Source organism: Rosa chinensis, chromosome 2, assembly GCF_002994745.2.
Source record: "Rosa chinensis cultivar Old Blush chromosome 2, RchiOBHm-V2, whole genome shotgun sequence".
Taxonomy (NCBI): Eukaryota; Viridiplantae; Streptophyta; class Magnoliopsida; order Rosales; family Rosaceae; genus Rosa; species Rosa chinensis.
In genome coordinates, this window is record NC_037089.1 from 44,995,854 (window position 1) to 45,022,435 (window position 26,582).

The 26,582-nt window shown below is 36.2% G+C and overlaps 4 protein-coding genes across 8 annotated transcripts; 2 read left to right on the plus strand and 2 right to left on the minus strand.

Annotated features, from left to right (window-relative positions):
* The first annotated feature begins 1,307 nt into the window (after window positions 1-1,307).
* LOC112190921 lies at window positions 1,308-2,284 on the plus strand. Its single transcript, XM_024330437.2, has 3 exons — window positions 1,308-1,464; window positions 1,559-1,603; window positions 1,709-2,284. The coding sequence occupies exons 1-3, from the start codon at window positions 1,342-1,344 to the stop codon at window positions 2,048-2,050; spliced, it is 510 nt and encodes a 169-aa protein (XP_024186205.1). The 5' UTR covers window positions 1,308-1,341; the 3' UTR covers window positions 2,051-2,284.
* A 6,855-nt stretch (window positions 2,285-9,139) lies between these two features.
* LOC112183314 (ubiquitin-conjugating enzyme E2 36) lies at window positions 9,140-12,614 on the minus strand. The gene is made up of 8 exons (XM_024321655.2): window positions 12,449-12,614; window positions 12,298-12,325; window positions 11,505-11,591; window positions 10,834-10,892; window positions 10,147-10,188; window positions 9,988-10,061; window positions 9,635-9,732; window positions 9,140-9,377 (listed from the first exon to the last, which is right to left on the minus strand). The coding sequence occupies exons 1-8, from the start codon at window positions 12,482-12,484 to the stop codon at window positions 9,340-9,342; spliced, it is 462 nt and encodes a 153-aa protein (XP_024177423.1). The 5' UTR covers window positions 12,485-12,614; the 3' UTR covers window positions 9,140-9,339.
* Window positions 12,615-12,683: 69 nt separating this feature from the next.
* LOC112185883 (translation initiation factor eIF-2B subunit epsilon) lies at window positions 12,684-22,390 on the plus strand. 5 transcript variants are annotated; one of them, XM_024324206.2, is made up of 15 exons: window positions 12,684-12,951; window positions 13,364-13,594; window positions 14,401-14,715; window positions 14,919-15,026; window positions 15,711-15,900; window positions 16,304-16,566; window positions 17,340-17,496; window positions 18,068-18,147; window positions 19,110-19,313; window positions 19,400-19,476; window positions 19,778-19,869; window positions 20,371-20,453; window positions 21,161-21,232; window positions 21,481-21,606; window positions 22,132-22,390. In XM_024324206.2, the coding sequence occupies exons 1-15, from the start codon at window positions 12,817-12,819 to the stop codon at window positions 22,171-22,173; spliced, it is 2,175 nt and encodes a 724-aa protein (XP_024179974.1). In that variant the 5' UTR covers window positions 12,684-12,816; the 3' UTR covers window positions 22,174-22,390. The 5 variants fall into 5 exon arrangements, with proteins under 5 accessions (XP_024179974.1, XP_024179975.1, XP_024179976.1 ...); XM_024324207.2 differs by having other exon boundaries at window positions 17,340-17,478; XM_024324208.2 differs by having other exon boundaries at window positions 17,367-17,496.
* A 2,229-nt stretch (window positions 22,391-24,619) lies between these two features.
* LOC112190940 (senescence-specific cysteine protease SAG39) lies at window positions 24,620-25,909 on the minus strand. The gene is made up of 2 exons (XM_024330459.2): window positions 25,418-25,909; window positions 24,620-25,301 (listed from the first exon to the last, which is right to left on the minus strand). Exons 1-2 carry the CDS (start codon window positions 25,848-25,850, stop codon window positions 24,709-24,711), a joined length of 1,026 nt encoding a protein of 341 aa, XP_024186227.1. The 5' UTR covers window positions 25,851-25,909; the 3' UTR covers window positions 24,620-24,708.
* Between the last annotated feature and the right edge of the window lie 673 nt (window positions 25,910-26,582).

The following is a 26,582-nucleotide window of genomic DNA, read 5'->3' on the forward strand; positions in this document are numbered from 1 at the left end:
ATTTCAATGATTTAATCACTCTATAAATCTTAACTAAATATACATTTCTTAATCAAACATGAGTTTCAAAAATTAATGTCTAATCAATAAGAAAATCCCATGAACTATTATTAAAAAAAAAAAATCTATTTTAGATGTGCAAAAAAAAATGAAGAAATTATTATTTTTTATTCTAAAAAAAATCATTCATTTTTTTAATGTTTATTTTTATTTTTTCAGTATTTTTTGTACCACATGATTAATTATTTAAATATTTTTATTTTTTATTTTTTTCAAATATAATGGATGGACTTAGATTTAGGTAATAAATCATAAGAGGAATAATTTTGTTTTCCCTCACCAATATGCGTTCAACATATATATCATACATTTTTATGTCACATGATCTTAATACATTTTTATATAGAGTGTTTCTATTTGGACCTTCAAATTTGCTTACTTGACCTCACTCTATTATGAATTATTAAATGACATTTATAACCTCCTATAAAATGACTATTAAGGACAATAATTATACCAAAAAGATATTATGTTTATTTTCTCTAGAGTTTCCAATTTAATAATATTATATTACATTCTTTATTATTTTCCTTATATATTTTCATTTTCCAATTTCACTACAGACTCATTAAAGCATTTATATATATATTTAATAAGAATTAAAACTAATAGATCATATGACATAAAAATTTCTATCATTTGTTGAACGCATATTGGTGAGAGAGAACAAACAAAATTCTATTATGACCTAAATCTAAGTCTATCCATTATATTTGCAAAAAAAAAAAATGCTAGGAATTAAAAAAATTATGAAATATTTAATCATGAGGTACAAAAAATAGAGAAAAAAGGTTAAACAATAAGTATAAATGATTACTTTTTTTTTTGCACAGTTAAAACAGAAATAGTTAAAAAAAAAAAAAATAGTTCATGCTAAAACATTTTCTCGTTAGTTAGAAATTAATTTTTGAAACCCAACACCTTATGTTTGATTTTTTTATTGAATAAGATACTTATGTTGTCTGATTAAGGAATGAACATTTAATTAAGATTTATAGACTAATTATATCATTGAAATAGCTAAGTTTTTTATTTTAAAGATGAAATTCTTTTGCAAATTATATGATTGAGGTTATTTGAGGAAGTTTAGTGAGTAAATTTAGTATGTGAAAATTTAATAGGAGGTGCAAAGAGATCAAGTGAGTAAATTTAGAGGTTCCAATAGAAAATTTCATACGCAATTCCAAGCGTGAGACGACACGTGGCATCCATCTGCACACACCGTTGGGCAATTATATACAGTAGGTAGGTAAGAGGAAAACGCAAAGGAGAAGTTAGCAGATGCTGATGGAGATGGCGAGGAAAGCTAAGAATAACGCGAATGCGAAGATGTCTCTGGATGATTACCTCCTTCTCCTCCAGTCTGGCTCCCACCTCCACCTCACCGTCAGCCATCTCAATCAGGTCCTTCCTCTTCTTCCTCTATCGAGCTCCTCAATTCCATTTTCATCATAATCGAATTTCATTTTGATTCCCGGAGTTTCGTTTTCCCGATCAGATCATCAGCATGCACGGCTACAAGAAGATCCACAAAGTTCACAAGGTTGAATTCATCCCTCATCAACTTTATTTTCTCTAATTTCGTCGAAATCGATCTACTGGAAATTTAACTACGATATACGTTTTTCGCCATTTTTGGACTGTGTAGAAGCTTCTGAGCGACGCCGTGAACTCACTGCAGCTGCTGAACCCGTGCCGCTCCACGCTTAGGGACTACATCTCGCCGTTTGTGACGACGAAGATGGATGACGTCTTCGCCGACCTCAGCGATCTCAACTGGCAAGACTGTTGCATCACCTCCATCCAAACCCTCAGTTCGTGGGAGGACCAGTCCCCTCCTCCCCCAAACGGCGCCGTCCGGTTCCAACACTACTCGCCGTCCACCGCAGCCCACAGCGTGATCGTTTCTGCTCCCGGACCGACCAAGAAGAGATCGGCGAGGAAGAGGAAGCGGACTGCTAAAGTGGCCGATCTGGTAAATCTCGCCTAAGCCTAGGGGTATTTCCGTCTATTAGCTTCGGACCGATGAAAATTCTGCTTTCTCACGAGTAGTGCGTGAAGAGGGTATTTCGGTACTTCCGCAGGTGTAACTGGGTTCTTTTAGTTTTGGGCACTGGATTTTCATTACAAAATTGATTTGGTATTTTACTTAGTTGTAAGAATTTTAATCACTATGGTGTTCTTACAAGACCAACAAACTAAGTACACATAACATTGAAATTGACTAGTAATATTTATGATGATTGATGAATGATGAGTGATGAGTGATGAGTAATCAACCCAAAAGTCACACCAAGAACCAGTATATTAGCCCCATGCCAATTCAAAAGAAACAACAATAATGTAAAGCAATTGCAAGTAAATTATCTGAAACCCATCCTTAGGGACTTGGATTTGGATGAACTGGTGACTTGAATGGTGGTAGTATTACTATTGGGCTCCTGAATTGCTTTCCTTTTTCTAGTATTTGAGGCAGAGGAGGGAGTAATAGTTACTCTTGGACTTGGTTGGAGTGCTGTGGTGTTGAATTGGTATCGCCAGAGATAGAGGTTGGTAATGTCAGCGAGAGGCTTCCTCCTCGACCTTGGTTTCTTACATTTCTTCCAAGACCCAGACGACGACGACAACGACCCAGTTTGAGAAAATGGGTTCGTCGACTTTGTAAAAGCAGAGAACAATGGGGGGATGTTCTCTTTGTTGCTGTGGACCTGGTCACAGCAAGCAATGGCCTCCATTAGCAATGGTTAGTGTTTGAGATTTGGGAGAGATGCTTTTGGAGATGGAGGAGTTGGGTAGGGAAGGAAGGAAGGAGGGGGGGCGAGCTATTTGTAATGTCTGCAATTCGATGATTGGATTTTGGAGGGATGTTTGAAATTTTTCATTGTTTTCTGTATTTTCAGGTAAAAGTGTCGGGTTCGAATTTTAGTTTCAAAGGAGGAGGGAATAGTTTTATAAATTTCATGTGCCATTAGCAGACTAATGGAATAGGGGGGGGGGGGGGGGGGGGGGGGGGAAAGGACAAGAGGGAGGGAGGTTTTAAATAAAATATTGATTTGCACTTTCCCGGGTTTTGACCAAAATTTGGCCAAAAATAAAAAACTAGAGAGACTCGGGCGGGGAAGTGGAAGGAGCCAAATCCCAAAAACAAATGTGAATTTTCAAATTGGCGGCGTTATTAACTTCTAGTCAAATGATCACCCGTCTAAAATCTAAATCAAGCAAATTTCAAATTTGTTTGTTTTTTGTTTTTGTTTTGGTACAGAAACTTTAAAAGATTTAACATTACCCAATACATTTTCGATTATATGTGTTATCATTATATTGTACATTTTATATTTTATATATAAACGTTAGTTTTGTTGATAATGAGTGAAATTATACATAGTGACATTCTCTGTATAACACGATAAACATGAATTATTGTCTAAGTATTCACCTGTCACACCCTAAACTTGAGACCAATATTATATTGAAATATGGTACCTGAATTTGTGATGTGAGTTATTACAAATAAAACTTTCTCAAAGAATAAAATAAAAGAATTTATAGCTAAGTCTGAAAACTACTCTTATTAGGAATTGAATTTTTTTTTTTAACAATACCGGAGCTGAGCAAAATATATTACATTATTGGACTAAATTCTGCTTATTACCCTATACTTTTAAGGGTTCATTAGTTCAGTCCCTGCACTTCTAATTTAATCAGAAAAGTCATTGCACTCTCCAATTTCATCAAATCGATCCAATCCGTCACCACTCCGTCAATTTTCGGGAAAAATTTTCAAACTACCCATCTACATTCACAACACTAACACGTTGGCGGGCTGCCTAGCGATGGGTAGTTTGGGAATTTTTCCTATGAGAAGGTCCCACGTCAGCATTTTAATAGCGAAAATTAACGGAATAGTGATTGATTGGATCGATTTGATGAAATTGGAGAGTGCAAGGACTTTTCTGATTAAATTAAAACTGCAGGGACTGAACTGATGAACCTTTGAAAGTATAAGATAGTAATCAGAATTTAATCCTACATTATTTCTTTTGAGAAAGTAGTAGAAAATAAAACATTCATTTATTTAGTGGATCCACCCCGTTTTCCCCAAGCATCTACTCATTACCTGAAAACAAGGTATAGTATCATGAGTAACACAGACCCAGTAAGTACAGCTTACATTCTTATATTAAAATGTCTTATAAGAAATCAAATTTGGACAACCAATTCAAATGTACCAAGAACCATTTATATGTTCATACCAATTCGTAAGTATGTATATGTATACACGCGATACACACATATATAGCCAAATATATTCATCCACGTGAATGTTTATGAGACTGGTAATAAATCACAAAGTCACATGCTAGAGTCCACTCTACTCAAAGCACGGATTAGCCGCAGTATACTGAGGACACTACCAATACTCAAGGTCGACACATTCTTCCTATGAGTATAATAGTGCACTATCTGTAGGGACTAGGGCCCTGGCTTAACTTCACAAAACACTTATATCAGCAATTCACTTAAGCGCGGGGTAGTACTAATCACTCGGCTTCACAACTGTACTTCTCAGACATAATCAAATTCACAAAATACAATCTTTATGAATTATAGATCGTAATATTTGTATATGTACACATGCTTATAGAGACATATACTTAGGAATAATCTCATATGAAAACATATGTAACATAATTGTATAACACCAATAAGTAAATTCACTAGCAAACAACATAATTAAAATAAGCTTATACATAACTGAAATCAAGTAAAATATGTAATAATAAAGCACAAGCATTCAATGAGTAACTAAACATAATTTAAGAAAATTATTTTATAGTTAGTATTTCAGTCCTTATGTTTAAATCCATTGAGGTTCATCGACCATGTTCATGTTTCTCCAATTAGAGTCATCAAACATTCAAAATATGTTATGTTGTCCATCACAAGTACTAATTAAACAAATGAGTACACCATTTCAAAGGACTTTTCACAAGGAATCCAATGAAATAAGTCATGTAATCCAGTTCAAAGTGACATAGTCCAAAAATGGTGAAGAACCATAACAGCGCAGAAACTGATAGTCTTGATATTAACCTTTGATGTCTAAGTCTTTACGTGCTGTATATTTTAATAATACTTCTCAGACTTTCTGGATTAAAAGTAGAGGTCCTAAACTTCAAATTGATATAAAATTTGTAGAAAATGGTTAAGAAATGAGAGAGAAATGAATTTTTGAAGTTATGATAGCTGTGTGAGATTTCCAGCGAGTTTAAAAGTTGAAAACTTTGATTAGCCATAACTTCTTCATTTCTTAACCTTTTTTAGTGATTCAAAAGCCTAAATTGAAGAAATTTTGATGAGAAATTTAACGCTGTAATTATTTTTGACAAAAAAACTTTATTATATACGAAAATACAGGTTTGCAGCAAAGCAGATCATTTTCCATTTTATCATCGGTTATGCATTTTGATAAATCTTAAAGACAAAAGAATATAGAAATGTATTCATGTACTTACTTAAGGAACTCAGAAGGTCTTGTGATCAACCTTTGGACTTCTTTCGCAAAAGAAAACTTCTTAAGAGAAAAAGGATGAAGGATTTGTGTTTTCTAGAGGGAGTTTTTGATCATTTTGAATTTGATCTTCAAGCTTGTAGGAAATATTATCAGATCATATGTTTATATAGGCTAGAATTAATCACTAAAATAAGTAAGTGACTAATATATTAAGGTGAGTGACTAATATAGTAAGTTAAGTGGCTGGTCCAGTAAGGTGCGTGACTAATATAGTAAGTTGAGTGACTGGTCTAGTAATGTGAGTGGCTAATATAGTATTTAAAGGAAATGTTTAAAAAAATATTTGGGTTACTTGTAAGTTTAAAGAATCTTAGAGTGTTCTACAGTGATACTAAATTTCGGGTTATTACATCACCAATTCTAGGCTAGCACAATAAACAAACAAAGCTAGATACAAATTTTGAAAAATACAAAAATTCCTCTAGAAACTAAAATTGCATTGCAATGTTTATTGTTGGTCACTTGGTCCACATATAATTTGTGTAAACAACCATAATTTAAGCCATGAGTCCAAAATACGACTAGCAGATCTTAAAAGAATCTAATTGATTGTCTCGCAAAATCTAACGTCCTAGCCAAACACCACCAAGGCACCAATTGACCTAGATCACATATTGAGATTCGAAACCGGCCTGAATCCCGAATCTGAATCTAAAATCAGCCTAGACTGGAAATCTACACACAACCGTAGCGAAACCCGAGGTTAAATACATTGCAACGAAGGTAAGTCACACAATAATACATTGTTATTGGACCTTCACTCGCTTTAATGTTGAGATTTTAAGCCTAAGGAAAGCAGAACTACCATACCAAATCACAATTCACTCGAAGAAACTCGCCAATGTATTGTTAATTGGCCAGTGGGGTGTTCATCAGCTTTAATGTTGAGATATTTAGCTCGTTCAATCATTCTGTTCTTCTACCTTAGTAAAGACTTTTGAACATAGCAGTTTAAGTGTTGACCATATGTGCTAACAAAAGAAGGTAGCAAACAACTCACATCTTCATATTCATATCCAAATCCTCAGATGTTTCAGAAATGAAAATGGTTTTGATTGGAAGATTATGATAACGTCATAATAAAACTAATAGGAAAATAATTGTACATAAATCTGTATTCATTTTTTATTTATTTTTAAAGTTGATAGCTGACATAGAGATTCAACTGTTATTCTGATTGATGAGTAATCAACCCCTAATAGAAATAAGAATTCAACATGGATCGAAACAAATCAGAATTATCTGAAACCCATCCTTAGCGACCTGGAGTTGGAGATGGTCTCATTCTCATTCTCATTCTCATGGGAACTTGCTTTCCTTTTCCTTGAATATAAAGCTGCAGGGACTAAAACAGAGGAAGAAGGTCCAAGAGTTCCGCCTGGAAGAGGCAGAGGCAGCCTTGATTGGTAGAGATTGGTGATGTCAGCAAGAGGCTTCCTCTTCAGCCTTATAATTTTCTTACATTTCTGGGTAGAAGACCCACTTTCAGGAACGGGGTTCTTGCTCAGCTTTGCATTTGGAGAGGAAAATGGAGGGATGTTCTCTTTGTTGTTGTGGACTTGGTCACTGAAAGCAGTGACCTCCATTGCTGCCAGTGTGTTTGAGTTTGAGAGAATGAGAAAGATGCTATGAAAAATAAGGCTTTGCTTTGGAGTGAGCTGCTATTTGTAATGTTTGTGCAATCCAAATTTCTAATTCAAGTTCGGAGGGATTTTTGAAATATTCTTTTGTTTTAGAATTCAGACTGAGTGAATTTGAGTTTAGAGGTGGGACCGTGGGAGGGAGGGACTGGGAATATGACTTTGATTGTTTTGCTGATTTGCTCCTGCGTGCTCTTCGTTATTTAACTTCAGAATTTTGGTCATGTGGCGCAAAGTAAGGGAAAATAGAGAGGGAGGGAGATTCTAAAATTTTGAGATTGCAAATGACAAGAGTGTAAGAGAGATCCCGGGTCAAATTGGCAAATGACACAAAAGTAGAAAATTTTGGGCGGGGGAATGGAAGGAGCCAAATCCCAAATACAAAAACGTTACCAAATCTGAAATAGATTCTCTTGGTTCAGTTGGTTGTAACTTATATCCTCAAGTCTACGGGAAGTCTGCTAGCAATATGTTTCTAGTGTGCTACGAATGTTTAGACTTATTACACCCGAGTATGTTAGGCTTGAGTTTACTTCTCAACTGTTTATTTTGATTTGTCTCTTCTTTTTATATATTTAAAGGAACTTATTGATTTTACTTCACTAGTTCACTTCAAGATTATTGTTGAACTTTAAATAAATTTTGGGTGTTCTAGTCATATCTTCAGTAGTTGCCTGTGATTGATTACGAATAAATTTTCACCTCATTTTGAAATCTTACACTTTCCGCCAAATCTAAACCTTGTTAATTATCATTCTCGTTTTCAAACTGCTTGTGTGTTTTTAGAACGTAAGTTGAGCTATCTTGCTTGCGCTCTTAAAAGTTTGCGACCCGTAATGTGATTAATTTGTTGAGCTGTAAATTAGGGCGTTATGGAAAGTGGCATCAGAGCATTCTTTAAAAATAATTTTGATGGTTTTGAAAACACATATTTCTCATTGCCAAAATTTGCGGCATTGTAACGTGATTAATTTGTTGAGGTGCAAAATTGGAGCATGACAACCTGTGCGGGACATCTTGGTGTTGCACTGTTTGGGAGCTTGAGCAATTGCCAATATTAATTCGTCAATATGTCCGAGTGACAAGGCATGTGTCACTCTTTGTTGACTTTTGTGAAAGGCTCACTACAAGATGCCGTTGGTCAGGTGACGAGGTACCTTCACCTCCATCACTTCAAAGCCGCTACCCAATTAGTAGGCTAGCAGTTCCCTACAAAAGGTGTAGGAACTTTGGTGACTGGTCTCTTTGATCAGCGCGACTATATTTCTAGCTTCATGGTATAGTAGAGAATTCGCAACTCTGTAAGTGTCCCTTTCGACTTTGGACTTAAAAAGTAATTTTCAGACCCGTTGGTGTAACAGATGATACGAGTGAGCTGTTGGCGACTCTTGTTTGTGTCATTCATCCCACTTACAAAAGAAAAAAATTGTAGTCAAATACATTGTAGCAACTCAAAAGAAAAATTCGCAGCCTTGGGAAGAATTCCATCTCACCATTCGACGGTAGAGGTTTTGAGATAGTCAAATACAGTAATCGCCATCCATTCATACAAAGCATCAGAATAAGAGATCCTTAGACCGTGCTGCCAAGAACCGGATGCAAAAATATGATGCTTAGTCACTCCAAATGATTCATAAAAAAACTAGCACTGAAATCCTCAAAATATAAATACTACTTTCAAAAGCTCATGGCTACATCCACTCAAAAGATCATTCATCTAAGATCTTAGAACAAGCTGACGAAAGTCATTTTCCAAAAGGATTAAAAGCGTTGATTTTTTTTCCCAACAAGATGCCTCATCACAATTTTGTATCCCCTTGGAAACCAATTAGGACCTACCAAGAAGTGAAGATCATAATCCACATTGGCAACAGCAAATATGTACTTTGAATCTTTGATAGCCATGATTTAGAAAATGAACAACATCGAGCAATGGAAGTGATTATCAACAAACATGAAGGACTAGAAAATATTCCTGTTCTTTAGTGTATATAATCTAAGAAAGGGGTGCATTTAGTTTAACATACAATAGAAAAATAAAATTTTGAGCACCGATTCAATGCGTTATTCACCACTGGCGTATAAGCGGGTCCACTCCTTGGCTGCATGATTCAATAGAAATAGTGTTAGTACAAGTAACAAAAGCACCCCCTATAACAGAAAAGATTTTGAACTACTAATCAACAGCTCTAAAACAAAGTGACAGGTTATTCTTTGCGCTTAATTTCCTTATCCAAGAAAGGCTACCTATCAGCATCTATAATAAGCATCTGCTGCTGTCACCAATCAAACTTTTTACCTTAACATGGCTACTATCATATTTTAAACCTCTCAGCAGTGCAGTATAATCGAAAATTACCTGTGTCAACAGCTTCTGTTTCATTTGACTTCCAGTGCTTTGCAATGTTCTCGGAAAGTGGGTCATCAGGGTTTGGAGCACTCAGAAGTGCTTGGACGCTGATAGTGAAACATAACATATCGTGTTAGTCATTTACTATCATGACATACTAACCTGACAATTAAATGACAACCTACTTCAATTTATTATGCCTTGTAAACAACTTAAGGCTGAATTACCAAAACAAAATGTCTCTATCATCCCAATTCAGGAGAGTTAAGATTAGGATAGCAAAATTGTGCGCAGATTTCTACTTCTTTAGATCAAGATAAACTACTTTAAACATCTACGGTACTAGGAAGGCAAAATGTCACCTCAGCAATACTGTTCGGATTTGGAGGGCTGGGCTCCATTTGTCTTTCAGAATATCAAGGCATATCCTACCAAGCTGCCAAAGAAAACCATTCTCACTGAGGAACATCATTATTGAACAACAGAAAGCAAAAAGGGAACAAAAGGAGAAAGTAACTTGCCTTATCAATGTTAGGATGATATATTTTGGTCAGGAAGCGGACCTGTTAATAGGAGAAAAAACAAATAGAGGAAGAGATTAGCATTTGATATTACCCAAAGACTACATTGCGTACGATGGGAGGACATAGTAGAGCACTAAGAAGAACCATCTTCTAAGGAACCAACTCAAAATCTGAAGACTGGACAATCATAACCTCAAGACTCGCTGATATGTCACACCAGTTCCAGTTGAATCACTTAACCAGAATATGGAGAAAAAAGTAAACAAAACAGGATGGTATTACTTTTGTAATGAGTTTGATATCCAGAATAACAAATTGCAACAATTTCTCATCTGGGAATATCCAAGATCAATCACATGATTACAGTGAGACTAAACAAATTCTTCACATATCCTGGAAGCTTTTTACTCAACTGGATATTTAAGTCTAATTTCTTATTCTTATTATTAAATTACTAACATTTTGCATCAATCCATCTACCAGGAAAAGTCACCTTAAGAACAGAACAGACAGACACGAAGAATAATTCTTGCTCACAACACAGTAGGCATATTGGTCACAAAAACTTTACAGCCTAAAAAATGATGGAAACTGGCCTACTCTCAGTGTCAACCAGATGAAATCCCTAGTATAAGATACCAGAAATATCAATATAACACATCACGTTACGTCATACGTATTTACCTTGGGAGGTGCCATTGGATATTCTTCAGGCAAAAACAACTCCAACTTGAAAACTCCACCTGAGTAGAAATTAACAAACAATTAAGATATAGATACTAATATATGCGAAAATCAATAACACAATAACAGGTAGCTTTCTACTTAAATGACTGTTTGGATAGCAAACGACCTTGAAATCATCCCTATCCACATACTATTTAGTTATACTTAAATCTTCATACACTAACAGGTATACAAGTGTTTTAACTACCAAGAAATTATGAAATTTAATCTCAGAAACTGAACCAAATGCTTTGTGTCATAGTGAACGACAGGTAACTTTCTATTCAGTTAAGATAAAACAGATTTTTTTTTTTAATTTTGATTAATTTGATCTCACAAACAGTTGTGGCATTAGTGTGGCATATTGGCCCTACTGAATATAAAAAGACTGGCCAAAGACTATACAAAAAATAATCTCCAGCTGGTCTATAGTTGTTAGTTACAATTTACAAATATAACCTGTATAACAATTTTGAACAGAGTGAAGAAAGGCAAAATCTCTCTTCATCACATAATCCGCGGCCTATAGTTATTATTAATAGTAAATTAATATGAAGTACAAGGTGAAAAGTAAAGGAAAATCCTTTGACAAAAGAACTGCATTAGAGAAACAATGTGTGGCTAATCACCTTCATAAGGAGACTGAGCTGGACCAAGAATCATTACATTAAAATACCGCATGTTTTCTTCAGAAGGAGAAGCACTAATTCCCGGAGCTGTAAAATGAAAAGTCATCGGATCAACAACAACTACCGTCAGTACCAAGAATCACAACCCCAAAACTACAAGGCTTGATTAACAATATCAATCAATTATTATGATGTGGTATTAAATAAAAAGATGATAATAGAATTTGATCGTGCAGTAGTGATGATAAGGCTGATGCAATGCACATTATGTTAGCCTAAAGTTCAATTTTTTTTTAATTAATTAAAAAAATGTGCTGTAGTGCCATGCTCTTGAAAGGGGATAGTCCGTAGTCATCCAACTCCACAATCAAGTGCAGACATCTAAAATACACCTCAGTTGGTTCAAACATTTAGGATGCCTGCCTAGTGTTTCACAAAGCAAGTTAGCTATGCCCTCCCTATAAACACACTTTCGGCAAACAAGAACACAAAGTTCGGTTGTTTCGGCAATTTATAAACTCAAATTTCTCTCCAGATTTTGGTAACGAATACAGAGTCTTGGAAGTTGTCCTAATAAAAAAGCACCAAATCTAGTTAAAATTAAAGCGCTAGAATGATTTGATCGATTGCAGAACAACTTAACTCACTCACAAAGGGCTTAAACCCAAGACTATCCATAGTTGCTTATCAACCTAAATCTGCGCAGTGATTAATTACCATAATTTTGGTTTTTGTTTGACCTAAGCCCCTAATTCATGCTTAAACCACAATGAAGTGAGGGAGAGGGAGATACCTGGTTCGCTGAGAAGCCTCTGCGTTTCCTATTGAATCAGAAAGAGTCACAAAATCAAAAGAGAAAGATGAGAAATGATTCTTTGTGTATAGAGAGAGAGAGAGAGAGAGAGAGAGAGTGAAAGATCGGAGGGTTTTAGAAGAGAACCGACCTTGATAATTCGTCGAGGGAGATTGCTATTCGCCATTGAACAAGACTCTTTCTCTTCTCCTCCTCAGGAAGATTCGAGAGACGCAGAGACAGATTCAGACTTCAGAGAGAGAGAGAGATTTCAGAAGAAACCCAACCTAGGCAGAAACCCCACAACGTGAAGAGAACGGGGATCAGCTATTGGTTTTCAACTTCAACTTTCTTCTATTTGCAATTCGCCCCCACAATTCCTATTTAATTCTTTTCCTTCCCACTTTTTTTATTATTTTTTATTTTTTCAAAAAACGGAAAAGCTTTATATGCTTCACAAAGCGCTCATCAGTGGGTGGGTTTTGATCAGGGTTTTTCAAATTCTGGAAGAAGAGGAGAATGGGGGCACAAAAGAAAGGCGCGTCTAGGGCTTCAGAGGACCCTGAGGAACTGGCCCGTCTCCCACTCCAAGCCATCCTCTTAGCCGATAGTTTCACCACCAAATTCCGACCCATCACCCTTGAACGCCCCAAAGTCTCTCTCTCTCTCTCATATATTATATGTATCTGTATATGTGAGTTTATGCATGCAATGCCATGAATGTGTAAATGTATATGTATCTGAATGTAGGTCTGCATTTTCTTGTACATAATGCTGTTGAATAGGAATTGAAAACAAAGGGCTTTTGGAATGGAAATTTTGCGATATGCACTTAGCTGATTTAGCTTATGTTCTTATTTGTCTGTAATTTTTTATGCCCCCCAACTGAGACTACCGGATGTTGATCACTTATTTAGTACATGCTAATTGGTTATTGATTTTTAAAATTCTCCGGAGTTTTGGTGTATCTCATATGGAGTTATATATGTTATGACATTGGCATGCGTGATACAGAGATATGAATTTGTGCGTTTGATAGTAAATAGACATTTTCTTTTTGATGAAGGTGCTGTTGCCGTTAGTAAATGCCCCGATGATCAGTTACACATTAGCATGGCTTGAGTCTGCTGGCGTTGAGGAGGTTTTTGTTGTCTGCTGTGCTCACTCCAAGCAAGTGATCAGTTATTTGGAGAATTCTGAGTGGTTTTCTCAACCAAACTTCACGGTCACCACAATTGAGTCACATGATTCTGTTAGTGCCGGAGATGCTCTGCGCGTGATATATGAGCGCAATGTGGTATGCTCATATGTCATATCTTAACTTTCTTATGTCCCATCATCTGTATGACAATTTGGTTATATGTTCTACTTTATGCCTGTATAGTCATGGTTTTTGTGAAGGGAAATCTTCACTGAAAGAAACATTCTTCAATAGTACTCCAACTATGTGTTTTTGTTTGCTATGCATTCATGGGGATAGCTGTATATTGATGCTAGTCAGCGCATTAGAATTTTTCTTGCCATTGCAATTCCATCTCTTATTAAATGTGAGTGTTTCAATAGAAAAACATGAAACTTCTCTCTCTCTCTCTCTCTCTCTCCCCGATTTTAATCTAAGGCATTACATGCTCAGTTCTTTATAGTAAAGAGTGAATATACCTATGCGAAATAAGTATACAGAAGGCTTGTGATAGCAATGGAAAAACCTAAAAAAGGCTCATGATAGCTTATGAATGGAGTTAGACATGGTTATTCCATCAAGCTCTAGAAGAATGAATCTCACAATTACCCCAACCGTTGTCCTGAGTCCTAACTCATGAGTATGTTTCAGTTGTGTGGCAAATGAAGTAGAACTTGAATGTGGTAACTGGGCACAGTTTTTTCAGTTTTTCGTCATGGTTTCTGCGTACTCAATATGGTTACTTTAGTTTCTTGGTCCTTTCTCAAATTTTTTATGCAATAGAATCAGCTCTTTTAGGGTTTTACTCTTTCCATTTGTGCATTTATTCATTTAGTTTAGATGTGTATTTAAACTATTCTTGATATTTGAAGTCCCAATTTCCTTCATAAGTAACATTTTGTCCCTTTCCTCTTTCATTCAAGATACATGGAGATTTTGTCCTAATCAGTGGGGATACCGTGAGCAACATGTCGCTTACTCAGGTGCTTCAAGAACATAAAGAGAGAAGAAAGAAAGATAGTAATGCCGCAATGACAATTGTTATTAAACGGTCAAAGCCTTCTCAAATCATTCACCAATGTCAACTGGGCACTGATGTGCTGTTTATGGCAATAGATCCCAACACAAAGCAGCTCTTATATTATGAGGACAATGCAGACCATGCAAAAGGATCTATATATATAGATAAATTATTGCTTGCTGACAAATCTTCGATTTCTCTGCATAATGACAAACAGGTTATATCTCAAGCCATTCCCTTAAAGTTTTCTTGTTTGTTTCAGATTATTGATTAATCATTATATAAAATTTCTACATTGTTCCTTTTGTGCTGATTTTCAACAAGTCTTAACTGTTTGGTGACTTCTAATAGTCTTCTTATGGTTATTCCTTTGTAATACAAAATACCTGTTGAAGAATCTTGCCCATGTCTTATCTGCAGGATTGCTATATCGACATATGCTCTCCTGAAGTCCTCAGCCTTTTCACAGACAATTTTGACTATCACCATTTACGCTGTCATTTTTTAAAGGGATTGCTTGTTGATGATGTATGTCTCTCATAAGATATGTCTCTTTTTAGCCAAAACATTCTGCTACATTGTTTATATTCACATTTATGTTAGGGAGGCATGGTATGGGACTATGGGTACAGACACATACACACGGTGGCCATCCAATGTGTTTTTCTGGCATGAGCATAAACAATGGGTCACCAACTTTTTTTTGAGACCATTTATTAGTATTTACTTGTTCAATGTTTGCTATTTTTATCTGATCTTTGCAGTTCATGTTTTCTTTGTGGTACCATTTTATAGTACATGCCATAGAGATGTGATGTTTTCACCAAGTCATCAAAATAATTGCTATTGAAGAAATGGCTGCTCAATCTAGAGATTTCTTTGATGCCTATATTACAGAGGCAGGGGATTTCTTTTATTGATACTTACCTATATGTACTTATTGAAAGACTTGCAAGTCTTGAATTCATGCATACATGTGTGTATTGTTTCTTTAAGTATTCAACTGCCACATATATATCTGCAGTAATGAGGAGTGCATCAATGTTTTGCCTGTGAGGTGCATGCCATATATTAATATGTTTTTTGTATTGTTGGTTTGTGATGATATTAGCAAGATATAAATCTTTTTTTTTTTTTGGCAATCTTGGAACATTCATCTCTATGCTTATTTCAAATTTAAATTTCTCATAAGGAAACTGTCTATTCGTTCAGATTATGGGTTACAAAATATTCACACATGAAATTCACTCGACTTATGCGGCTAGGATTGACAACTTCAGAAGCTATGACACAATCAGTAGGGACATAATTCAGAGATGGGCTTACCCATTGGTGCCAGATGTTAAGTTTTTCAGAGATTCTTCAACGAAGCTGGAAAGACAGGGGATGTATCTAGTCTCAGGTAGGACCTGTGATATTTACAAAGTATATGATGGGGAGGGGTGGCAATTTTGTTCTATGTTGCACTATACAATTAGGGGTTTTTACATAGATGGACCCGTAGATGATTGTTCCTGATGTTGTATATTTCTTGCCCTGTATTTCGAGAAGGTTATGGTTTTATACTCAACTGCTGAAACAACGTAACATACTTGCTTTTATTAGTAAGAAAAGTAAATCATTAGAAATTTGTTACGTTGTTTTTCACACTTAATTAACCAACTGTAATTGAGTGATGTACTCTATAAATCTATAAATGTAGCCTGACATCCTTACTTCCAACTGATGGTCTGCTACTTTTCAACCTTGTCAGTTAAATTTTTCTAGCTCATTCTGTGTGATTTGATAAACTAGCTACTCTTCAGAACTAGGGCAATCGCGCTCTGCACAGATTGGTCCTTTTACAGTCATTGGGAATGGCACCAAGATTGGGGACAACACCAAAATTTCAAATTCTGTTATTGGAGATGGGTGTTCTATTGGACCAAACGTTTCCATAGAAGGTTCCTATATATGGGATAATGTCACCATTGAAGATGGCTGCAAGATAAGGCATGCTATAGTATGTGATGGAGTGATAATGAAGTCTGGGGCAGTTTTGGAACCGGGTGTAGTTTTGTCTTTCAAGGTATGTGCCATAAAACCTGTTATTGCCCTATATGAAACTTATGGGTGCTAGTTTGTCTCTCGTCTATCATAATACTCGGAAAGAGAACATAATACAATACCAATTAAATTACTGCCGCATATATATGCGAGAATCAGCTTCTATTGCAATGTTATAAATTCATATGGTCATGTAAAGTATATTGATGTTGAAATTATAAAATTGAAAGTAGTTACTTATATGATTTTGTTATTACAATATGACTTAACCTTGTAATCATATGAAAGATGTAATACTAAAACATTGGTAACTTAGGTATCCTTGCTGCTCACACTTTGTGGACATGCCTTGTATCTATTGTAAATTCTTAAAACATATATGCATTGCTCCCTCTGAACAGAAGTATTATGAGGCTACATCCTTGGTATTTAAGTAACTATCCATCAGTTGAAAGCTGAGTACACCTGGCCTTAGGGGATACCTATTGAGGCCTTCAAGAGAAAGCACTGTGTACACATTATGGAATACGTCTAGGAAGAATTGCATTTGGAGACATACATACTTGGCATGCTTAGGTTCAGCTGTTGTATGTAGACAGGGATGTATGAGCCTTCCCACGACTCAAGCTTGAACTTGATCTTGGAAAGACGTTGGGAAATACTCTTGCAGTGCTCAAATTGATTTTCCTTTAACTTGTCATTGTTAATTGTTATTTGCTTTGTCCTCTGAGATTGGAAGAGCAAGATACATTTCATTTCTGGTTTTCTGACTTTTGTCTGCTTTTAATTTTTAAGGTGTTCTTGATATTGCTTTTCCTCCAGGTAGTGATAGGACAACAATTTATTGCTCCTTCATACTTAATGGTATCTTTACTCCAACAACCAATAAAGCAAAATAGTGATGAGAAGCTAGAGTATGTTGACAATAGCACTGGTAATGCAGAAATTTCTTGTAAGTCTCTAGTGTTTGTCCCTAATCGTCACATTTGATCTTGTCCCTATTATGATATTTTTAGGGATCTCCTCTTTATGCATGATCACTTCTTTAGATATTGTAGACAAGAAACCTATGAACTTTTATGGAATAGTGGTGGTTTCTTTAAGCTGAGTATGAAAATGGTTCAATTAAGCAATTGAATGGAGAAACACTTGTTATAGGATGATGTGCTGTTTTGTGTAGTTGATTGCTATTGACATTTAAATAATGTCCCATATGAAGTATGCTACCCATGCTTGCCCGTAACTTTTTGGTACATGTCAGTCATACACAGACCTGCAAATGGAGTGCCACTTATGTATTTGTATATGTGTGTTCGTTCTGAAGAAGGTTTTTATTGATTTTCAACTCTGTTTGTCTAGAGACTAGACATAGCTACTGTATCTGTTATTCACACTTTCAATTACTAAGCTCTAGATATGTATTCTTAAGCTCATTTAGCTTCTTTCATTTGTGAAAGTTATGATAGTAACATATGCATCTTTTCCTAGTGATATATGCCCTTACTATGAGTTTTTACATGCAGCTCTTACACATGCACTGGATATATCGAATGGGGAAATAGCGAACCAACAACAGGAGACACAGTGTTGGGCGACATCTGAGGTTTGCCCCTAGCTATGAATTTGGTTTTGTTCGGACCTGAGTTCACCATCTTGCCTCATTGTGTCAAGTTTGACTTATTTATCGATGTCAGACAATGTTGATAGCTGTCTTGAATTGATTAATTGTAATTTCATAAGTTTTAGAATCACTGCACGCAAGTTTCAAGTGATACAGTCAAGCATGTTAGGGTAAAATCCCAGAAACTGCCTTAGGTGTTGAGATGAGCATTGGATAGGAATGTTCACAAATGATTCTGGTTTCACAAAAGAAAAGAAAGCGTGACTTGTATCATTAAACTGAGATAGCACTTACAGCTTCTTGCGTATTCTTCATCTTGTTTTTCAGTAAGTAGTGGGTAAGATAGTAATAATTTCCAGTGAACTAATGATGGGGATGCCTACACATAAGATTGGGCATATGTGGAGAGATCAATCTGTCCAGGTCTAAAGGATGTGGTATAGCTTTCACATCAGAAATTAGGGATGCCTTGGCATTAGTCTGATCAAAGTGTTACAATCCTCTTCCCGCCGCCCCCCCCCCCCCCCCCCCCCCTCTGAAGCTGCATAAACTCAGTTCGGTGTAGACTAGATATTTATGTGCATTTAGGGTTGTAATGGTGTTTAGAACTGGACAAGGTTCTATACCGGTAAGTAACAAGTTAATATAAGGGATACTGTCCTGAGACCATGTAACGATCTGAGAACATCTTATCTTCTTCTATCATTTCAAAACATACTTTCGGATTTGCTTTTTCCTCAATGATTCGGGACTATATACTACTAAGATGATGTACATTAACATTGTTAGCATATGAGGACTGCTCATGTAATGAGGACTGACTTTATCCCACCTTTTCCGCTAGTAATAATTAAAAAAAAAAATGAACCTCATGAGAAATGTTATTGATTATACTGATGCTTATATCTTGATATCCTCTTATACTAGCTGTTATTATTAATCAGCTTGGTATTGGTGGGGCTGGTTATGTTTGGTCAATTTGTGAAGGAGGCCATGATGAAGGATGGAGGCATTCAGTTGCTCCCATTCCCACAGAGAAACTTGCTGAGGTTATACAAGCTGCAGAGGATGATCATGATGGCAGTCTCCCAACTTCAGATTCTGATTCTGATGAAGAGCCTAGAGACGACTCCTACTTTGAAAATGAGGTGAACAATGTTAAGTTATATGCTGAGGATAAATAGAAGTTTACAAAGTTAAAAACTGAACCTATCCTGTTAATCGTTTTCTGTAGGTTGAAGCAACCTTCCTAAGAGCTGTGGATGAAAATATTAAAGTAGAGAATGTCGTTTTAGAAGTGAACTCACTGAGGTATTCATTTGGTTTTCTCTTGCAGATCTATGTAAAATACCATGTAGCATAAGTATCATTATTAGTATTACATGTTTGTTTGATAACTTATCATTTGATTTTTTTTTTATAAATTAAATCATGCACAAACACTTACTTTCAGTTGATGCCTTCATTACCTGTCCTTATATATGCCTGTGTATTTTGATATACTAAGAGCCCTCTAAGGACATTTTCCAACCCTCAAAATGTTCCTTTCTTTTGTTTATGCTTTAGTGTGTACTCTTTGGTGATTGACGCTTGTCACATTTTAATAATGCAGATTGTCATACAACAAGCAAACTGCAAACTGTGCTGGAGCTGTATTTTATTCAATGATAAAATTGGCATTAGAATCTCCACATAATTCAGCAGGTAAACATCTGAGGCTGATATCTCTTTTGATTTTAAGAAAACCCTCTATGATTGGAAACCTGTGATATCAACTTTGGGACTTAAATGGTGTTATGTTGGGTAACAATCAATGACACTGAGTTTTTTTTTTTTTTTTTTTTCCTTTGTTAACGTTATAACGTATGGATTGTTGAGCCATGGTATTTCTTGCATAAAAATTTGCATAATTGTCAGAAATACAAAGGAATATATGCACATTAGTTGCCAAAAAATTAAAAAAGAAGAAGCTGGGTGTGGTTGGTTGGGGGTTTGGAATGTCTATTTCTTAAGTTAAATCACATTCTGGTAATCCAGATTGCATCCATGAAGTGTTCAAGGTTTCATAAGTTTGGTTTACAAGTCTTAATTTACAATTATATTTTCTGTCTGTCAGCTATTTGGAAATGTGAATGTTACTTCTATTCTCTAAATCTGTGTTGTTTCTTGTCATGTATGATAAATGATGCTTTTTTCTTTCCTTAGGTGAATTGGTCCAAGCTCTTATGAAGGTAATTACAAAATGGAAAGGACTGCTGAAGTATTACCTATCAGACATCGATGAAGAGGTTTGGATTTCTGTCATTTTAAGTAATACTTGTTTAACCAATATATTTCTTGCATCACTGAACTTGTTAACTGTAAAATGTCCCTCCTTCTCAGCTTTTTTTTAGAGGCACTGCTTTCCTTGGACATGCTGCATTTCTTTAATTTACTGTACACACCTTTGAGAGAACTTGTAGTTTAAGAGAAACATCAAGTGACAATTTAACCAAAGTCAATCCATTAGGCAAAAAGATTCATTTTACATGACAAGACTAACGCTTCATCATAGTACAACGTTGTTGTAGTACAATAACATAAATGGCACTCACACTTCATATATATTATTTTTGTTCTTTGAGTCATCTCCACCTCTCATCAACATTCCATTGAGAAGATATAATCTGAAATGGCACTCATGCTATTTCTGAGAAGGTATTTAAGCAAGCTTTTAGGACAGTCTCTATGTGCATTCATCTATCAGTGTTTTCATTTAACTTATACCCGGCGTGTGTCAAATGTTACTTTCCATCTCTGGTCTTTTCAATAAGTATTTATCTACATATGAATTAATGTTATGTTCAGTGTTCAGAGTTTTCTTGGTCCGGAGTCAGGATAGTCTTAAAGTTAGTATAATGCTGGAAACCTGGACCTAACATTTTTCATGGTTGCTAATGTAAATGCTTATTGCTGTTATATACTTTGTGATGATTTATTTTTTGTTACTTTACAGATAGAAGTAATAATGAAATTTGAAGATATGTGTTTGGAGTCCGCTAAGGAGTTCTCCCCTGTGTTTGATAAGGTACACTTGCTTACATAGTTTTGGATCATCTCCCTGGATGAATGTGGATATGCTTCTATTTAATCCTTTGGTTCTTGAGCAATGAGAAAATTGCTATGGATAATGCCACCACAAATACATTTTGAATCAAGAACTGTGCCAATGTTTTGCTGAGTTTTTGTTGTAACCTAGAGGGTTTAGTCTTTCAGTTCTGTTATGAAGTTGATGGGCTTGATTGTTCTTCTGATTGTTGAATTGGTCTTTTACAGATACTCTATCAATTGTATGACCACACAATTATACGGGAAGAGGCTATTCTAAGGTGGGATGATGAAAAGAGAGATGCTGATGCATCAGATAGAATTTTTGTTAGGCAGGCTGAAGATTTTATCCAAGTAAGTGTGTTATTTACTTAATTTTAAATAAAATGCTTGTTAGCTTATGAAATCCTTTGTTTTTCATTACAATATTATGTATTTTTGAGCCTTGCATGATTGCCATTATTTAGTTTTATTTTTTACTGGTTTACATGCTAGTGCCTGAGCCTTGTGTGGTGTCTATATTTTCTCACACGAGCTCCATTAAAGACAAGTTCAGCGCTTAGGGTTTGCCCAAGTAGTGACTGAAGGTGGGGAAATGGGTTAGGATTAGGCGAAACATCCTTCCAATGTAACTGGAAAAAGAAAAAGATGAGTTCAACTCTAGTTTTAATGTATATTAGATTATATGCATCCATTAGAAACATCTTGCGAAACATGCAGCATGGCCATAATTTGCATTGTTGTTCATGCTTTTGGTATGAGACAAATCTGTGAATTGCGGGTTTATTTATCTCAGAACATGTTGGTCTGATATATCTGGCCAGCATATTTTAAGTCTTTTTTTCACAAAAGTTGCATCTTATGTGTTTTTTGTTGCAGTGGTTGAGAGAGGCATCTGAAGAAGAGGATGAGGAAGAGTAGGAAACATTCAATTGTAGGTTTTATTCAGTAGATGTTGTTAACAAGGCAGGACAGATTATTTCGAACTTTGAACAAGTATTTGCAATGTTGTAAGGTAAAATGGGAAGGCTCGTTTTGTCCACAAGCTTGAAAATGCATTTTACAGAATCATGCACTTGCATGCCTGTAATTTGATAAAAAAATCAATAGTCTTAGTCAACACAAACATTTGTTCTTGTCCGGTATTTTTATGAATTTTACTGTAGACTATAGTTTTTATCTCGCGAAATTTGCATGTTAACCAGAGGCTTTTATAGATAAAGGGAATGAAGACAAGGTCTGCAAACTAAAGAAATCTATTTATGTTCTTAAGCAAGCCTCAAGGCAGTGGTAACTCAAATTTGGATCAGTAATCACATCTTTTGGATTTCCTGAGAATAAACTTGATGAATGCAATATATTTCAGTGGGCGTAGATATATTTTCCTAATATTATGTGTTGTTGCTGGCCCGTAGTGATATGCGAAAGAGACAAACTTTTCTACCGTATCATTTTGAGATGAATGACATTGGGGAAGTTAATTATGTTCTTGGTATTGAAATCAAGAGGTAGAGAGAGGTTTTCTGGGGTTGTCTCAGAAAAATTATGTTGCTAAAATACTTGAAAGATCTTTTATGCAAAATTCTAAGGGTGGTGGTTCTCCAATGTCTAAAGGGGATAATTTACATGAAGGACAGTGTCCTAGGAATTTATTGGTGAAGAGTGAGGTGGATGAGAGCTTCTCTTATGCTAGGTTTTCAGGCAGCCTGATGTATGCACGTGTGTGTAAGGCCAGATTTTGGCTTTTGCAGGAGGAATGTTGTCTAGATGTCAGTCTAACCCTGGACATGAGTATTGGGTAGGTGGTAAAAAGGTTTTAAGATATTTTCAGAGGACAAAAGGCAATATGCTAGTATACAGGAAGCTTGAGAATGAAGAATTAGAGGTTGTTGGTTACTTGGATTCATCTTATAAAGCAGATGTGGATGACCTGAATTCTACTTCAGATTATATTTTTATGATGGCTGGAGGTGCTGTTTCAATGAAGAGTGTTGAGCAAAATCTAACAGCAACCTCAACGATCCAAGCAGAGTATATTGGCGTTCATGTAGCAACAGGACAGGCGTTAAAAGTTGGCCTGATTTGTTCGGATGAAAGTAGTTGCTACTTTAAAATTAGTATGACATATTCAATTGACTCAAATTGCTTTCTTTTATTGGATGATTTGTTCGGTTACATTTTGGAGGTCTTACTCTTACTGTGCTAATGTTTCAAAAAGGTATGCTGTTTTGGAAAATACACCTTTCTCGTTGTGCTAATTAAAATTACTGGTTTTGTAGTTAAAGACGAGGTGTAAAGAAGGTGCATATTGGGGTAAGTTGAATCATAATTCATTGTCTGGCTAAACCATGTGTAAATGGGATCATGCAAATCTTGGAAAATGCTTCAGCTTATATTTCTTTTGCAAAATGAACTGCACCAACAATATTTTGATATTTTCTGTTAAAATAGACAGGAACTGTAGCTGGACTTTATGTGGGAGTAGATTATGTTGTAGAGGATCCACCATGGCAGAAGAGACTGGGTATGTCTGCTGTAGATTGCTAGTCTATACATGAGAAAATTAGAAAAGGCCTAAAGATTGTGTTGTGTTAAAAAAATTTAAACTTTTATGTCCCTCTTGCAGGCTGAAGAACCCTCTTTTAAGTTTCCACATGTAGATTCTAAAATTATGTTTGTAGACTGTTTCAGAATCTCCACTTAAATGTCTGTCTCACTTGATTTTCATAATCCTCATGACTGTTCATGTTAGGTTTTGAATATGCAACTTTGAAGTAGCATAGCAGTTAGGAGATCATATATATTGTTTCTTTCTTGTGAAAGGAGCTCAGGGTGCTCAATTACAGTTCTGTTTTCTTTCTTTTTAATCCCATATGCATACCCCTTTAAACCACATTGCACATTGTCAAATCCATCCCCAGGTCTAGAGTCTTAATGGCTTCATCTACCAATCCTGCTTACCCGAAGCAAGATGCCGAAAAGTTATGGCATATGGTCCCTTTCAGACAGATATAATAGAGTCGAATTGCTCGGTGGATCTCAACCCTTTTACTGATTTCATCTCTAACCAGAGTTCTACAACTCGGGAGAGTCTGCCAATTCTACCAAATGCTCGGTGGATCCGGACTAGAATTTTCCGGATAATATGCTCATAAGGATGGAAACTCATAGTGCTAGGATGAATGAGATGTCAGAATCTGAAATTCTTCTTCCTCATAGAAAGGATAATGGCACAGCGCACATACATGATGCATCCAGTACCTACATGATAAAAATATGTTTTCTATTGATACAATGGTTTCATACATGAGTTGCATAGTAAAACTATATATCGCTTTTCTTTCTATAATAGTAGTTTTCTTACGGATCTAATTTCTTGGTGTTACACACACAAGTTCATGTATACATATCATGATATATACCTACAATTAAGGATAGTAGGCTTTCAATGGTAGATTATGCAGTGGGATAGGAAGCTTCCATGGCAATGCCACAGAGACCTTCTGGTGCAGAAACATCTCTTTGCATCCTTATGTAACCTTCTTCACCCCATTGTTCACCCCATGAGTTCTTCACCAGCCAGTACTTAGTCCCATCATTGCTAGCACCATAACCAACAGCGGTAACACCATGGTCTAGGCTAGTTCCACAGGTTCCTGTGAAAACACCACTTGAGTAGAACTGGAAATCGGATCCACTAGCATCAATGGCAACAGAAATAGGTTGATTAGCGACGGCCTTAAGGAGTGCACTTTCACTATTTGCAGGCACATCTTCGTGGCCTGTGATTGAGGCTGCATGGTCTGCTTCCTTCTTGGCATTGCATGTACCATCAACACCAGTGTATGGATAATTAGCTTCGGTACTGAGTCCATGATTTTGATTGATGAACTGAAAGGCATCGTCCATCAAGCCACCCTCACAGCCTTGATCTTCACCATTGACATCACAGTCAACCAGCTCTTGCTCAGACAAAGAAATCAATTTACCAGTTGTAAGTTGAGTAATTCCTTCCATGGCTGCCACGGCTGAGAACGCCCAACAACATCCTATATGTTTTCATCGCAAATTAGTAGCAGTTATGAATAAAGCATTGAAATTCCAAATGGAGAATAGTTTTTTTTCTTGTCTTTACATAGACTTAGCTAGATGCTTAACTACATACCACATTGGCCTTGGTCCTTGATGGGAGTTACAGCTCCTTTCTGCCTCCAGTCCATTGTAGCTGGCACGCTAGCATTTTCATACTTGAAAGTAGTGGTCTTTGTGGAGCACTCATGCCCCTTGAACCGATTTCTTGCAGTAGTGAATTCTTCATTCGTAAGGTCTGCAAATTGATTCACACTCAATTTGTAAAGTTTGTTTCCTGCATTATTGGAAGATTCTATAAATGCCACATTGTCCTTGAATATTTTGAAGCGGTCCTCCTTTTCGGTCATGTCATTATAAACACGTCCATAATGAGCCATCCATTGCTCGTACCTCTCATACATTGGTGCATCTTGGAGATTGCGAGAAGTGGCCTCAGAAGACCAAACCCCCAGCATGAGGATCAAGGCCAAACAGATACGGTTGCAGAGTTGGTTGGTGAACTCCATTGTAGGCTTAGGATTGTTGATTGAGTAAATGAATTAAGGAGTTGGTGCACTGAAATGGGAGATTGCTCTACAGTTTATATAGAGACGGAATGTCATTTCTGTATTATCTCCGTGCCCCAAAATCTAGCCTAGCCTGCAATGTCCTTGCCATCTAAAATGTTCTGATATGAACTTGTTAAGTACTATTTTAATGCACGTCACAATAAGTTACTTTCCTAAACCCCTATTATGTCATTGTGCGCGCATTGATTTATTATTTTATTATGATTGATTGATGAATTTGCTAAATCCCTTATTATACTGCATGCATTCTTGGAAGCTTGTGCCTGGAGAGAAATATGTTTCAGCTATACTACATATTATGATTCAGTGATGAAATATGCTTCAAAACAACATTCAAAACTCGAAAGGATATTGTAGACGCCAGAAAGTGATTCATATCGATACTGGTGGGTGAGGCTCCGTCTCTCTCTCTCTCTCTCTCTCTCTTCAAAGTTTTCTCCCAAAACCCTAGCACATTTTTCGGCATACTCGAACGACGCTTGTCCTATGGTGGCCAGGCATATATGTCGGCCTTGGTCGTGTGATGTTAGGGCTGTTGCCGGACCGGCCCTAAAGGCTTGTTGATAGTTGTTCTCAGTTTGTCTTTTTGCTTGGAGTTTGACGGCATCGTTGCCGGATCTTGGTTTGTTGGGTGCTGTGGCATGTGGGATTGACGATGACATGGTGGGT

What these genes read in the sequence shown, in the direction of transcription:
- LOC112185883 (XM_024324206.2), top strand. Translation starts at nt 12,817, where the DNA reads ATGGGGGCACAAAAGAAAGGCGCGTCTAGGGCTTCAGAGGACCCTGAG. An exon ending in GTGTAGTTTTGTCTTTCAAG is followed by an intron (nt 16,567 to 17,339) that starts GTATGTGCCATA and finishes TTAATTTTTAAG; the next exon opens with GTGTTCTTGATATTGCTTTT. An exon ending in TCTCCCCTGTGTTTGATAAG is followed by an intron (nt 21,233 to 21,480) that starts GTACACTTGCTT and finishes GGTCTTTTACAG; the next exon opens with ATACTCTATCAATTGTATGA.
- LOC112190921 (XM_024330437.2), top strand. Translation starts at nt 1,342, where the DNA reads ATGCTGATGGAGATGGCGAGGAAAGCTAAGAATAACGCGAATGCGAAG. An exon ending in CCGTCAGCCATCTCAATCAG is followed by an intron (nt 1,465 to 1,558) that starts GTCCTTCCTCTT and finishes TTTCCCGATCAG; the next exon opens with ATCATCAGCATGCACGGCTA. An exon ending in AGATCCACAAAGTTCACAAG is followed by an intron (nt 1,604 to 1,708) that starts GTTGAATTCATC and finishes TGGACTGTGTAG; the next exon opens with AAGCTTCTGAGCGACGCCGT.
- LOC112183314 (XM_024321655.2), bottom strand. Translation starts at nt 12,484, where the DNA reads ATGGCGAATAGCAATCTCCCTCGACGAATTATCAAG. An exon ending in AGCTCAGTCTCCTTATGAAG is followed by an intron (nt 10,893 to 11,504) that starts GTGATTAGCCAC and finishes ATTTCTACTCAG; the next exon opens with GTGGAGTTTTCAAGTTGGAG. An exon ending in AACAGAAGCTGTTGACACAG is followed by an intron (nt 9,378 to 9,634) that starts GTAATTTTCGAT and finishes TGAATCATGCAG; the next exon opens with CCAAGGAGTGGACCCGCTTA.
- LOC112190940 (XM_024330459.2), bottom strand. Translation starts at nt 25,850, where the DNA reads ATGGAGTTCACCAACCAACTCTGCAACCGTATCTGTTTGGCCTTGATC. An exon ending in CAAGGACCAAGGCCAATGTG is followed by an intron (nt 25,302 to 25,417) that starts GTATGTAGTTAA and finishes GAAAACATATAG; the next exon opens with GATGTTGTTGGGCGTTCTCA.